The sequence below is a fragment of the Muntiacus reevesi genome, chromosome 15, assembly GCF_963930625.1.
Source record: "Muntiacus reevesi chromosome 15, mMunRee1.1, whole genome shotgun sequence".
In the NCBI taxonomy this organism is placed as follows: domain Eukaryota; kingdom Metazoa; phylum Chordata; class Mammalia; order Artiodactyla; family Cervidae; genus Muntiacus; species Muntiacus reevesi.
Genome location: NC_089263.1, coordinates 44,715,664 through 44,730,837, shown reverse-complemented (window position 1 = coordinate 44,730,837; position 15,174 = coordinate 44,715,664). Strand labels below are relative to the sequence as shown.

General features: G+C 40.4%; 1 protein-coding gene across 3 annotated transcripts in view; it reads left to right on the top strand.

The window, feature by feature from the left end:
* Positions 1 to 67: 67 nt before the first annotated feature.
* The window catches only part of SLC25A21 (solute carrier family 25 member 21), a 498,703-nt gene continuing 483,596 nt past the window's right edge, over positions 68 to 15,174 (top strand). Inside the window, exon 1 of one of the 3 annotated variants that reach the window (XM_065906189.1) lies at positions 68 to 220. In XM_065906189.1, coding sequence (XP_065762261.1) covers positions 151 to 220 — 70 coding nt within the window. In that variant the 5' untranslated portion in view covers positions 68 to 150. Of the gene's footprint in view, positions 221 to 478; positions 498 to 6,797; positions 6,838 to 15,174 lie in introns of those variants that run through there. The other 2 variants (XM_065906191.1, XM_065906190.1) reach the window with 2 other exon arrangements.

Genomic DNA, 15,174 nt, shown 5'->3' with positions numbered 1-15,174 from the left:
GTCGGATTGCCGCCCCCCAGGGAGCCACTCGGCCCGAGAAGCAACACAGCCCCAGCTCTCTTGCTCCGGGGAGGCTCCGCAGGCCGGCATCGAGGCAGGCGAGCTCGCCCCGGCATCTCAGCCCACGCCGTGGTCCACTGTCTTGCGAAGATGTCCGCCAAGCCCTCTGTCGGCTTCGTGAACGAGGCTTCTCGGCAGATCCTGGCCGGTGGCTCTGCTGGTAAGGCCGCCCCGCCCCGCCGGGGGCTAGTAGCCTTTCCTTTCGCGTGTTCCGAAAACCTTTCTCCGAAAAGTCTCCCCACCATAGGTCTTGCCTTCTTCCTCTGCCTTCCGCGCTCGGGGTTCAGAGCCTGACTAGCCCGAGCCCGCGGAGCGCGAGAGTAAAGAAAGCCGGGATCAGGCGGCGGGCCCCGGGTGTCCCAGGTCAAGTCGCCGCGGCGCCTGTGGCGGCCGCTCTCGAGTTCCCCGCCTTCTGTGTTCCTAGCCTGGAAAGCAAGGTAGGCAGCTGTCCCGAGGCCTGCCACTTTGAGGAGGTCTTATAGCCTGGCTGGCTATTCTATTTGAAATGATCCAGTTTGCGTTAGACTTAGTTGTGCTATTCATTATAGCCTCTTTTTTCCCCAGCTAACTCAGATGCTACATATTTCTACCTCCCTCGTAAAAGTATGTGCCTCGGGACTCCACAGGTTTTCTTATTGCATCCTGTTTCTTGCTTGCAGCTATTCCTGCCTTAATAAGCATATTAAAATTAAATGAAAATGTTGACGCATATAAACACCTTTGATATAATAGGCTCACAGTAATTTATGGAGAGTTATGCTGTAGGGAAGAATCTTTAGGAATAAATCTGTTATAACTAATCATGGAAATAATTACTAAGTGTGACTAAGAGAAAGTTACTAACACAAGAGTTGCATTATGTGAATGTATTTTAAAGATATTTTAAAATATAAATTATGAATTGATTGAAAATTTAATCTTACCAATTGTGATATATTTTATTACAAATATATAAAATAATTGCTGTAATTGACTCATTACCATAAAAACATTTTTTTAAATGTACTTATTTATTTATTTAGCTGCTCTGGGTCTTAGCTGCTGCATTCAAATCTTTAATCTTTCTTGTAGCAAGGGAGTTCATTAGTTGCAGCAAGTGAAACCTAATTCCCTGACCAGGCATGGGACTTGCACCCCCTGCGTTGGGAGCACCAAGTCTTAGCCACTGGACCACCAGGGCAGTCCCAAAACATTTTTTAAAATGTAAATACCCCTTAAAAAATTGTGGTAATGCTGGTAAATCATATTAAGATGACTCAATGTCTAATGTCTACCTTTGACTAGCAAATTTGATTTTCAAACAAATTTGAACATTGTATAAAGGACTGTTACAAATTATGACTATTTATCATCCTGTCACAAGTTCCTTGCATCTAGGAGGACCACAAGCTGATTTATTGCTTACAATCTACACTTTTCTAACTATGACATTTCATTAATATGGCAATCAAGGGATTCATTTCTTACATGTAATTGTGCTGTGTCTATTCATTATGTTGTCAGTGCCCCCACTTTCTGCTTTTTAGTTGTTCCCGGTAGTGATAATGAATTTGCACCAATTTACCATTGCACCATTTTGGTCAAATTCCACAATGTCCAAGACCGTCAACTGTCCTTGATTTGCTTGATTTGGAGTCCACAACCCTTATTAAATAAAACTCAGCTGACCCAGGAGGAAAATATAGTTCATTGGTTAACATCCTAACCTGGGACTAGTGATTCATACCTGCATTTGTGCATGCTCAGTCGCTTCAGTTGTGTCCAGCTCTTTGCGACCCCATGGACTGTAGCCCGCCAGGCTCCTCTGTCCATAGGATTCTCCAAGCAAGGATACAGGAGTGGGTTGCCATGCCCTCCTCCAGAGGATCTTCCCTACCCAGGGATCGAATCTGTGTCTCTTGGGTCTTCTGCATTGCAGGCGGTTTCTTTACTACTGAGCCACCAGGGAAACAGGAGACTGACTTGTTTTTTTTCAATTCCAGTGTATGATGCTGGGGTGAGACTCAAAATAATCCAGTATTGGTCAGAGGCCCACCTCTGTACCAATCAGTTATAGCCAATCCCCACTGGGAGGGGTGAGGATCTCAGGGTAAATTATTTTCCAAAGAAGTTGAAACACATGAGATGGGCAATTGGTGTCTTTTGTAATGATATATGTGTGTCTTTTGTTAAAAGATGTTTGTAATATTTGCATTTAAAAGACCAAATGATGTACTGGTAGTTGCTTGGATAATACATATTTAAAGACTTGTCTTGAGTTTGTAGCTATAGCTATTATATTGTTACCAATGGCGACTTTGTTTTACATGGTGAAAGCTGTGCTTAAGACAGTATGCACAAAGCAGACTCCTAGTTTGCCTTCTCAGCTTCAAGTAATAGCCTAAAATTCAGGTGAGTGAATATAAGCCAGTGATGATAGCTTCAGGAAGATCAGCAAGGCTTACACTTCAGAGGGGTTAAGGATGAGATTGGAGAAGAGGCCACTGGATTAGTATTCAAAGTCTGATCCATGGATGAGCAGGAAGAAGGAGCCTGGTAGTCCTTGGAAGCATGTTAAAAATGTAGGACCTCAGGATAAGCTTATTGCAGACATACCAGAACCTGAGTTTTAGGAAAGTCCTCAAGTCACTAGTTTATTCTTTCAGGTTTTAGAAGCACTGGTTTAGAAGAGTTGAGAAAAGAGATTCCATAGAGTTGTAGCCAGATTGAAGTAGGTTGCAAGTTAAATCTTTCTTGGCTTTCATGCTGACCATAGAGAGAACAAGTTCTGTACTCCTTACTTACTTGTGTGCTGCCAGTTTAGCTCTCAGTCTTCTTTCCTGTACGTTCCATTTGGTTTCTGCTCGGTAGATCTGCTCACCATACTTGAATGCTGCCTATACCTTTGCACCTTTATTCCCAATGCCTGGAATGTCTTTCCCTAATTTTCTCTACCTATTGAAACTCTGCCACTTTTCAAGGCCTGACTTGAAAACCATTTTCTGCATAAATGCTCCCAGATGGCCTTGAAGCCACATCCAGTTTTAACATTCTCATTAGCATTGAATGATACAAGTAATAAAAATAGCTAACATTTCTGGAATAAATACAAGGGCCACGACCAGTGCAAAGCTTTACATGTATCAACATTTTAAATCCTCACCACACCTTCAGAATGAAGAAACATACCCAGAGGGCATAATTCACTTGCCTGTGGTTGCACAAGCATGCAATCATTTTTAAAGGAATAGGTAAGAGAAGAACTAGGAAAATACTATTCTCACTGGCAGATATTTTTAGAAGTTGGAGAGATCAAGTCTACTATCCTTTATTATCTATCTTTTATTAGTTTACATCCCTTGAAACAACTTTTATCTACAAATACAATCCTTATAATCTTTCTGCTGCATCATAATATCTTGCTTTCTCCAAATAATTACATGAGTACAGGCACAAGATTATCATTTAGTGAAAAGAAAATTCTCATTACATTTAGGGCCTCTATGTGCAGTAGGGCAGATTGTGGACTGAAAAAGGGCTCTGTCCATTTGAGCAAGTGGGATCTGAAATCTAGCCTGTGGTCTGTGTATCCTAGAGCAGAGATGAGCCCAGTCACCTGGGACCCACATCATTCTTTGGGTTTACTCCCAGTGTGGTTCTGGAAAGTTTCCCTTTTATCTCTTCTTTGAAGCCAGGAGCATGGTTCCATCTCAGACCTTCCCATTCTCCCTAGTGACCCATGTGGGTGCTTCCATGTGTTTGCAAAGCTTATGGGGTTTTTGTAAGGCATAGTTCGGGCGAGGCAGAAAAGGAAAGACTACCTCAACAGAAGTAGGTTACCTTTATTCAGGCAAGGAGGGGCGACAGTCGGCCTAATGACCAGGCTGAGCGCCGAGAGGGATCAGGGAGGCTTCATACTTATAGGGAGGTTTGTGGAAGTGATAAGGGAAAACATCAATGAGGTGGGATATTTTGAGTATTCTTTTGTTGAGATGACACTTGTAGTTGGGCAGGGGGTGATATGTCTTCTGGGCGGGTGTAGGGGGTGGTAGGTTTCCGGACAGGGGGTGATAAGTCCCAGATAGATACAACCGGCCTGGAGCATCAGGATGGAACTAAAGTTGTACTTTGTTTTCTCCGAAGTTAGATGATTCAGCAAGGGGCCTTTGAGACTGCTGTTCTCTTTTCTAGGCCCGAAAGACTTCTTCAGTTTTTATTTCCTACGTCATGTGGGTGCTTTTTAGGCCCCCTCAAATGGGTATTCTACCCAAGTTCTCACAGGGCTCTGGCATTCAGCTTTACAATTCTCCCGGGTCTCTAACAAAATCCCCTGGCTCCCTGAGAAACCCTGCTCTTGCGCAGACCTGTCAGGCTCCCCACCAAGGGCACACCTAGATCCTGTCCACACTGAATTTTCTTCATGGTGACATCACTAGGACCCTTCTCCTCCTGCCTCCCCAAATCTGACACTCATATTCCTTGACGTCTGCAGGTCTCACTCCGAATTCTTCTTAAGGTGTGTCTCCTCCATCTGTCTTTTACACGATCACCGTGACGGCAGAACCCTGATTTATTTCCCCAAATTTCCAGGCTGTTGTTTTTTCCTCTGCAGCACCATCCTAGTCCTCTGTATCTTGTAAGCAAACATCCTACCACAGCTTCAATCACTGTTTTTATTTTGTTCATTGTGCTGGAGATGTTTGAGTCAAATTCTTTAGTCAAAGTATCTCAGAAATAAGTTTTCCAGTTTTGCACTAAACACAGTTCAACTACCTTGTATAGTTCATCTCATTAATCATCTTCAAGGGATCAAATGAGGAAATGAAATGAGAGTCTTTTTCTGGAGGAGAGAAACCTGGGATTCATAAATCGGCTCCTGGGAGATAAGCTATTGAGAGTATATGTAAAATGTACTTTATATTGATGGGGGAGAGTTCAAGGCTTTCAACCCAAAAAGGTCACTAAAAAGGTAGAATAATTTCGAATCTTATTTTCAAAACTCCTCTCTTATATACCTTACATATCTCCATTTTCACAAGATTTCTACCTTTTCTTACCCTAACCCCAATCAGTTAAAATACAGTTAAAAGAAATGCCTTAATAGGCAGTGTTATACTAGTAGTTCTCTGGATTTTAATTTGGACTTGGTAATAAAAGGGTTGATGCACTGGGGGGGTAATCAAGGTTAAAATTTTGATCAAGGAGAATTCTTTTTCAGCATGGGTGCAAAGGGGATACACATGTGATTTGGATAAATGGCACCTTTGGAAATTCAGGATTTGGCAAACTGCATTGGCTTGATAATAAATAGCAGGTTGTATTGAAACAGGTGAGCCTTTATGACACATCAAAGGGAGGCTGGAACCCATTATCTGGGTAATTAGGGAGGGAAAATTCCCCTTATTTCAACCACATAGGAGGAAGCAACTCTATTGCTCAAATTAATTATGAAATACCTTTAAAGGATATGCTTTAATTGAATTATAGTCTGTCTCTAAGAAAATCTAGTTCTCAAAAATATGAATTTAAGAGCCAATAAAATATGAATTACATGGGACATTTCAGAGGGTTTATTTTACTGTCCTTCACTGAAACATGTTTTAAAACTATAAGTATCGTATGTGGGCACAAGTGATGTAAGAACATAAAACAACTTTATACATTTTAGATACACCTTGTTAAACCAGGGCTTCCTCACCTCCCTACCCCTGGCCCTGAGTCCCACCACTGTCTTGACTACAGCGTCTCAGACCATTGAGAAGCTGGGTTTTAGGTATAGTACAGTAGGTGCTCAGCAATGTTTGTTAACTGTATTAATGAATAGATATCAGAAGCCCAAGCCATAGAATATTATTCTTAGGGTCCTACTCTGAAGAAAGATAAGTGTTCTGGGATTCTAATAATCAGACAACTGATATGGCAACAATATTTTCTTTCAACAATATTTTATTTGATAGTAGTCGTTTGATAAATGATGTGAAAACATTCAGGTCTGCACTCTCTGCCACCTTTTTTTTTTTTTGACTGAGAGGCCAATGATCACTTTTAATTTTTATTTATTTATTTTGTTTTTGTCTGTGTTGGGTCTTCATTGCTTTGGATGGGCTTTATCTAGTTATGGCAAATGGGGGCCATTCTCTAGTTTGCAACTCTCTGTGTTTGGCTGCTCTCTAGGGCACTCTCTAGGGCTTCTTACTGTGATGGCTTCTCTTGTTGAACGCAGGCTCTAGGTGGGAGGGCTTCTAGTTGTGGCTCGAGGGCTCAATAGTTACGGCTCGAGGGCTCCTGAGCACAGGCTCAGTAGTTGTGGCGTAGGGGCTTAGTTGCTCCACAGCTTGTGGAATCTTCCCAGACCAGGCATGGAACCCGTGTGCCCAGATTCTTATCCTCTGCACCACCAGGGAAGTCCCCGTGATCACTTTTAAAATTTATGTGTCTTTCGTTTCAGGACCCCAAACTGAAAAGAGATGCACCAATCGTTTTCAAACACCTTTATGATTGAAGTGTGCGGTATCTGGAAATGGCAATGCGTGAAACCAAGTTAAGGGACTTCTACGGGATTCTTTGTAATTGTTCTAGATTTTAACTCTTTTTTTTTTTTTTTTTTTACCAGTTTTCTTTTGCTTTTAAACTATTATGTTTGTGTTAGTTATGTGATCATGATTTATACAGCTTATAAATATTCTTGCCTGGGAAATTCCTTGGATAGAGGAGCCTGATGGGCTACAGTCCATAGGGTTGCAAAGAGTTGGACACAACTTAGAGACTAAACAACAGCAACGGCAGATACTCTAGTAGGTCTGTATCTTTTGATTGTTATCAATAGTTTTTGTTTATTAGTTTGCTAGCGGTCTGAGCAATGTACCACACACTGGGTGGCACAAAACACCAGCAATTCATGGTCTCGTGGTTCTGGAGGTTAGAAGTCTGAAATCAAAGTGTGGGCAGGGAATCTGAGAGTCTGCTGTCTGCCTTTCACCCAGCTTCTGGCAGTTGCCCACAATCCTTGGGCTCTTTGTTGTCACATCGCTTTCTCCCTGTTTGCCTCAGTGTCTGTATCCAAATTTCCCTCTTGTTATAAGAACACCACTCATTGGATTGTGGCCCACTACATTCCATCATGACCTCATTTTAACTTGATTATGTTTGCAAAGATGCTATTTCCAAATAAGGTCACATTCTCAGGTACTAGGGGTTAGGATTTGAACATATCTTTTTTGGGGGGGGGGCGACGCAGTTCAAGTCACAACAAACAATTGATTGTATTTTTCTCTTCATATTGCATATTCCTGTATTTTTCTTCTTTTCATTGTCAGCTTTTGTGAAAAGTTCCTCACTTAGTTTTGACTACCCAGTATAACTGGCATATCTGCATTTACCTTTTTGCTGGAACTGTTAACTACTGACTTTCATTCCTAATTTTACCTAATCTTGGTGGGATTTCACACCTGTAACCAACTTTTCTCTTTAAAGTTGTCCCTGCTATTGATTTTCAGCCCTTTCTCCATACATGATCACTTGTGTACCGTGATGACTTGTGCACCAGCAACAAAGAATTGCTGGTTCTTCTCTCTTCTTTGTTTCCTCAGAGAATTGATGTTCTGCAGGGTTCCGAGTTCTCTACCCATTCCCACTCTGAGGTGTCCTTGCTCTCTGGCTTCTGTACTATCCAGGTGCAGGTAACTCTCTGATCTGTATTTCTAACTTCTCTGTGCCTTGAAGACTTAAATTTCTAAATTATCCAGTAAAAATAATGTGGAAATCAAGAGTCATGTGGATTCTAATGATTTAAAAAACATTTTGGAGCTAAAATTTGAAACTGACATTAGAGCCTCAAATACCATTTTCCCTTTGTTATATAGCCGTGTTCATCCTTATTTTGAGTCCAGTTTTTCTCATTCATTCTGTTTGTTAAGAAGTTGCAAATGAGCTTCTCTGAGTATTTGTTTGGGTTGGGTGGATCCTACATAATTATCTAATCAATAATTATAATAAGACAAACAGGAAATGCTAAGATACATCTTCAATGCTCCTGAATGCCTACTATGTGTATACTATTCAATATATCAATGCTTTACTTAAAATCCTTACTTTGCTTAAATCATCAATATTAATCTGTAGCTTCTTGAAGATGAGGAAAATAAAGCTTAGAGAAATTAAGTAACTTGCTTAAGACCAGTGACAGAGCCCAGGCTCCAACTCTGTTCTCTTTGCTTTCAGAGCTTATACTCCTACCTACTACCCCACCCTGCCTTGTAATATACAGAATGAGATATCAGGTTATCGGCCCCATACAGAGTACTGCCTTCTTCAGCCCTCTTTTAATCCGGTTGGATTAAATACTGTAGGTTGAGTATTGAGTCTACCTTTGGTGCAACCGGCCATTTCTTGTTTTTGCTAGATCTTTAAGTGCCAGCCCCACCAGTTGTATAAAACTCTCCATATTACCCACAGGGGGCTCAGCATCTTTGGGGCTACATCATTTCTGCCAGTAATGATTAGGAATGAGCTGAGCCTCGGTGCTCAGGTTATCATTTATTCAACCGTTATAAATCACCTTAGGCTCTAGAATGACTCACTGGAGTGAGAGCAACCCCAGGGCCGACTGGACAAGCTTATCTGTGAAGGAGGATATTTAAGTTGCATAAAACATTGATTTGTCGTGACCTTTTCATTTGTATGAGTCTGGTAGCTTTAGGTTAGACACAATGGTAAATTTAGTTGAATGTCTGAAGAAACTAGAATGGACTATTGTAAGGAGAAGATGTAACTTGGGAGAAAGAATAATGAAATATGTATTTCAATAGAATTCAATGACACCTAAAATAGAATTGTTACCACAAAGTTTTACATTTTGTGCGTGTGTGAGTGTGTGTGTGTCTGTGTGTTTGTGTGTGTGTGAGAGAGAGAGAGAGGGAGAGGCAAATGCCAGTGCCCTAATATTTCTTGAAAACTTACCTATTTATGAATCAAATCTATCAAAATCAAAATAATGTAATTATGGGAAACTTTGGTTTTAGTTTTTGTTGTTGTGACTGTTTTTGTGAATATTACACTTATTATCCTGGAAGATGGTTGTAGAGATAGAGTAAAATGCTTTGGAGAGTGTCAAGAATAAACAGGGTTATTTTGGAACTTCCTTCTGGGGTGGTACCTTTGGTTGGCTACTGGATCACAGTGGGTGAAAGTGAAAGTGAAGTCTCTCAGTCGAGTCCGACTCTTAGTGACCCCATGGACTGTAGCCTACCAGGCTCCTCAGTCCATGGAATTTTCCGAGTACTGGAGTGGGTTGCCATTTCCTTCTCCAGGGGATCTTCCCAACCCAGGGGTCGAACCTGGGTGTCCCGCATTCCAGGCAGACACTTTACCATCTGAGCCACCAGGGAAGCCCATCACAGTGGGTAGTAACATCTAATAACTTTATTCTGTACCTGGGCAGACCTATAGATGGTGCTGTCTTCCTATAATTTTGGTGATTTGCTCAAAAAGGAAAGGAAAAAAAAAAAAAACGGAAAACTTTCTGATGACAAGACTTAGATGTAGAAGTGTTCTGACTTTCAGTTAGATTCCACCATTGTAAAACACTTGCAACAGGTGTCTTGCATAGATTACAGAAGAATACACACTAGAAAAATATAGAGGACTGTACTTTTAGAATTAATTTTTCCATTTAAGTATAATTCTTAGCTATATATGGAAAAATAGGTTGCTGTACATAAGTAAATTCCTGTGTTCTTGCCTGGGAAACCCCACAGACAGAGGAGGCTGGTGGGCTACAGTCCATGAGATCGCAAGAGTTGGGTACAATTTAGTGACTAAATCACCACTACCATATATAAGACGGATGGAAGAAAGTATTTCTATTGCTGTATTGTTTATTTTATCTGTAGTGCTTTTGAATTTAGGGTCCTAGGTCAAATAAAACTCATTTATAAGCTTAGCATAAATATCACATTAGTTGCTTGTAGGTCTTGGAGATTACTTTGTGAAAACAGTGCTCCTAGATTCCATATTTTTGTTTCTCTAAATTCCTAGGGTTAGAGTGTGTGTTACACTGAAAGTAAATGATCAGCTACTGTGAGTAGGATCCAGAGGGCCAAATGCACAGTTCTTTTTATTTATCTGAGGCTGCCACTCAAAATGCCATTTCTTGTTTTAACCTAGTGGAATTTAACATAAGAAAGTGAGAGAGATGTATGAAAAGTATATTTTTCTTAAAGATAACTTCCAAACAGGAAATTATTTTTCTTTAGATTAATACATAATGTGTTGTGGAGTTAGTGGGAAATACCAGTTAAGTCTTTGTTGCTGTAAATGAATCTTTATCCACAAGATGGCAGTATCACTTTCCCATGTCCTCATAAGTTGTTTCTAAAATGATGACTCAAATTATTTTTTAATGAGAAATGTATACAGCTATGAAATTTTAGGAAAATAATGAAGAAGGTGAATATTTAAAGTAAATTGATATAAGAAGTACTAAAGACTAGCTTTTTTTTTTTGATTGAGCAAGTTTTCATTACATTTATTTTATATTCTTTTAAGTTGAAAGTAGGAACATGATATAAAAATCGTAGGGGCATATCAGCAGCTTCCTTTTACAGTGAAACATAGTCTCATGTTTGCCTGATGCTGCATCAGGAAATAAAACTTTTGTTTCCTTCATGTTTTCATGAAGATCTGCATTGGCCTGTACCTTCTAGTCTTTCAAGCACACATATACTGGAGATTAGAAGGCCAATAGAGAAGCAAAGAAGGGAAAGAAAGGAATGAAAAGTAGAGCTACTGGCACCTAAGTATAAAATGGGCGGTGGGGGGACGGTGGGGAGGCGGGCAGTGGTAATGATGTCTAGTGACCCTTGCTGGATTTATATATTCTGTAGTCTAAAAATGTATCATCTTTCCATTCAACATTGGGTTTTTAAATGTCACTATCCAGTAGTATCTGTATTTTTAATGTTTTCATTGGTATGTTTATATATTATATAATATTATGTTTCACCCTACATAGATGCTTTTCACAATTACTTTAGTTGTTTTGTGTGATTCATTTAAAAGATTACACTGGATCTGTGTCTTGTTTTTTTAAGTCTTACAGAGCACCTTTTAAGTAGAGACCAAGTCTTACTTGCATATAAAGAATCTGTCCGCAATGCAGGAGACACTAGAGATGCAAGTTCGATCCCTCGGTGGGGAAGATCCCCTGGAGGTGGAAATGGCAACATACTCCCGGATTCTTGCCTGAAAAATCTCGTGGACAGACGAGCCTGATGGGCTATAGTCCAAAGGGTCACACAGAGACCCTGGGGTCTGTATATGGGTCTCTGTATATGTGTCACAGGGACACATACATGCAAGTCTTACTGATTTTATATCTCTAGACCCTGCACAGTGGTTAGAATATAGTAACCACTCAGTAAATCTGTTTTTCTTTAAATTGCATTTGCCACAAAACAGTACATTTCTGCTGAGATTTATTTTGCTTTTGTGCCCCTTGTAGCCTAAGCAGCCCTCAGTGTGGAGGAGGTAAAGAAAAGACCTTTTAGGGACTTCCTTGGTGGTCCAGTGGTTAAGACACTGCCCTTCCACTGCAGGGGGCATGGGTTTGACCCCTGGTCAGGGAACTAAGATCTGCACAGACCGTGTCCAGCACAGCACCCCCCCTACAAAAAAAAGACCTTTTAGTTTAGAAGCCAAGTGATTTGAATTTTTTCGTGGTATCTTTCGTTTTCCCAGTGGTGGAGGGAATGATCTTTATAGGAGTGATAGTTTGTCAGGACAGCACTGAAAATAAACTTACGTTTTTTCTCAAAAGTGTCTAAATGATAATAGTCCTATGTGAACAGTATGATTTGCTTTCTATAATGGCATATTTGACATTTAATCTGTATAAGTTGTATATTTGCCGCTTGTGTGTAGCTATATACAGAAATATTTTACCTTGTAAACTCAAAAAGGAGGTCTGTTATTTTCCATTATTTACATAAGTTATAAATGGATGGCAAATTTGAATGGCAAGTTTTTTCATGGGCAAGTTAAAAAAAAAGACAGTTACCATGTATGGGAAGAACATATAAGATAAATAGGCAAGAAGAGAAGAAATGCAGTTACCATGTTTGAGAAAATATAGAATGTCATGTAATACTCTAAATGTGTAGGTCATATTTCAAAAATTTGTAGTTCTAAGTTAATTTTTCGCAATAAGGTGCATTTCGTTCTAGAACAATGCTATGAAATTTGTAGGTGGGCCACAAAAATCCTTCTTTTAAACCTGTAATAGGAGTGAGATATCACTATCAGGAGCCCTGAACCCTAGGATATTTAGGACTTTTGAGCCCAAATACAGGATCCTGTGCCCTTCTGAGGTCCAAGGGCCATACGCACTGGGGAATGAAAATAAGACAGTCATAGGTGGAGACAGCCTGGTGGCCTCTTCTTAACAATGAGACAGAAATGTGCCAGCAGGATAAGGAGGGCCCTTGGAAGGCAGTTTCAAGTTCACAGAGGACCTTGTAATGCCAAAAACCTTTGGCATTTCTTTCAAATAAAGCTAGACATGAAGTCATTGCTTCTGTCATTGCGATTGTGTTTTTTAAAAGCTTTACTCTGTGAAATTTAAGCATTTAAGATCAGCTACATCTTAATAACTCTGTTAGTTGCCATTTCTTTACTTTTTAATAAAGTAAACTGAGAATCTAAAAAAAAAAAAAAATAGAAGACCTTAGATCTTTTTCATCTTCTGAGAAACTCTGATCCTAAAGGACAAGGGCAAGTGGATCCTAGAGGTTCTCACTTCATTTGTTTCTGGACATATTTGTGCAATAAATAAATGGATGGATAAATGGATTTTGAGTAGTTGGATAGCAGGGGAGGACCAAAGAGAAAGCGCAAACCGAAGAACTGTTGCACAGGAAACTTCAAGATTGGAGTAAAATAAGTGTTGTTGTGGTCATTAGTATGGATAGGTTATTAGGAAATTAGCTTTTTCTGCGTTGGAAAATGCCCGCATTTTTTGTTATGATTTGTGCAGTCTATTGGAGATGGAAATGGCAACCCACTCCAGTGTTCTTGCCTGGAGAATCCCAGGGACAGGGGAGCCTGGTGGGCTGCCGTCTGTGGGGTCGCACAGAGTCGGACACGACTGAAGTGACTTAGCAGTAGCAGCAGTGCAGTTTATATGAATTTATGTATGCTTGATTTGAATGAACATGAGGAAATCACACTTTTAATATATGTTTTATTAACATTACATAGCTGGGAAGACAGCCATATATTAAATTAAAAGAAAATATCCTTTATATTTTTATTGATCTGTAAGTAACATTGACTGGAAAAGGCGTTGGCACCCCACTCCAGTTCTCTTGCCTGGAAAATCCCACGGGCAGAGGAGCCTGGGGGGCTGCAGTCCATGGGGTCGCGAAGAGTCGGAGACAACTGAGCGACTTCACTTTCACTTTTCACTTTCATGCATTGGAGAAGGCAATGGCAACCCACTCCAGTGTCCTTGCCTGGAGAATCCCAGGGACGGCGGAGCCTGGTGGGCTGCCGTCTATGGGGTCGCACAGAGTTGGACACGACTGAAGTGACTTAGCAGCAGCAGCAGTAACATTGACATATTTATTTTTTATTTAAATGTAAGAATTTATAATATTAATCGTTGGATAAACCATGTAGAACAATGACATATTAAAACATACTCTTATTTCTCTCAGGAAACAATAAGCTCCCTGAAGATAAGAATCTTGACTGCTTGGTATCCTGCTGTATCCCCAGGGCCTAAAATAAAATCTGGTACAGGATAGATGCTCAGTGAACATTTGTTGAATGAGTAGATGACTGAATGAATGAACGTCACATTTATTTTGGTTTTCAATTTTGGATGTTAATTTGAAAAATTCTAAGCGTGTCATCAAGATGCTAGAGTTTATATTACGACTTAACGACCTGATGGAGTTGGTTGAGTTCCTGCCAGGCCCAATACACGTCACTGATGGAGAGAAAAATCGTTGCTGCTCTCCTGCCACCAAAGTGAGACATTACCCCAGGATCCATGCACTACCTAAGGTGCACTGTTCCGTTTTATTCCTAACAGCTGCAAAGGAAGAAAAAGGAAATCCAAGGAGGCTTAGTGTTCCTGCCCTGATTGCTGTAAGTGGGAGTCAATCTGGGAGGGACTTTAATCCTCGATACTGGAAGTCCCATTGATTCTGGGGTATGTCTTCCTGGATCTTGACTGCATAGACGCAAACTGACTTCTTCCCAATACCTGGTTTCCCAGGAATGACTGTAACAAGTGTCGACTGTCTGACTGTTGAGTTATTTACTTTTTGGAGGTAAGTTTATTTTCTAAGCTCAAGGGCCGCTGTGTTGGTTGTGTTTTTCCAGTCAGTCGTCTTCCTACTTGTCCCACACCAGTAACAGCCTCAGGAACCGGTGGGTTACTCCCACATGATTTGTCGACACAGAGAGATGCATGGGGTCACGTGACAGGGGATTTCTTCAGTGCGGTCAGAGCAAACTAATCTTAATTTTCTCTTCTGGTCTATTAAGTTTATACTCTGGTGTCCCAAAGAGTTATTTAGCACGTTTGTGTGTGTGTGTTTATGAAATATGTATTTGGAAAAAAAATACATGGAAACATTAATCTGCCATACTTTTGTTGTTGGGGCTTTGTTTTGAAATTACATCATTTTCCAAAATTGATTACATAGATGGCAAACTTTTCAGTACACCATGGGAGGTACAAACGGAGGTCAACAAAAAGAAGAAAGTAGGACACCCCATCAAGAGGCATCTGTTTTAAGGTGTAGTGAACTTTACCTCATGAAGAGAGTAAGGGTAGTACTGGAAGGTGGTGTCGTCCTCCGCATACTCACTAGATGTGTTACTGGGGGCAGGCAGTTTAACATGTCTGTGCTTCATCCATACAGTACAGAGCCATTGCAATACTTCATAAGGCTGTTGGAAGGGTCAGATGGGCTGACCCTTGTCAAGTGCTTCTACATGTACCTAGCACCACGTAAGCACTCTGTAAGTGCAGTTATTATTAATGGAGAGGGAATACATGGAAGTATTTAGGTGTATTCTAAACATTTTAGAAAATCTTCATAGGTGAGTGACACATTATATGAATAT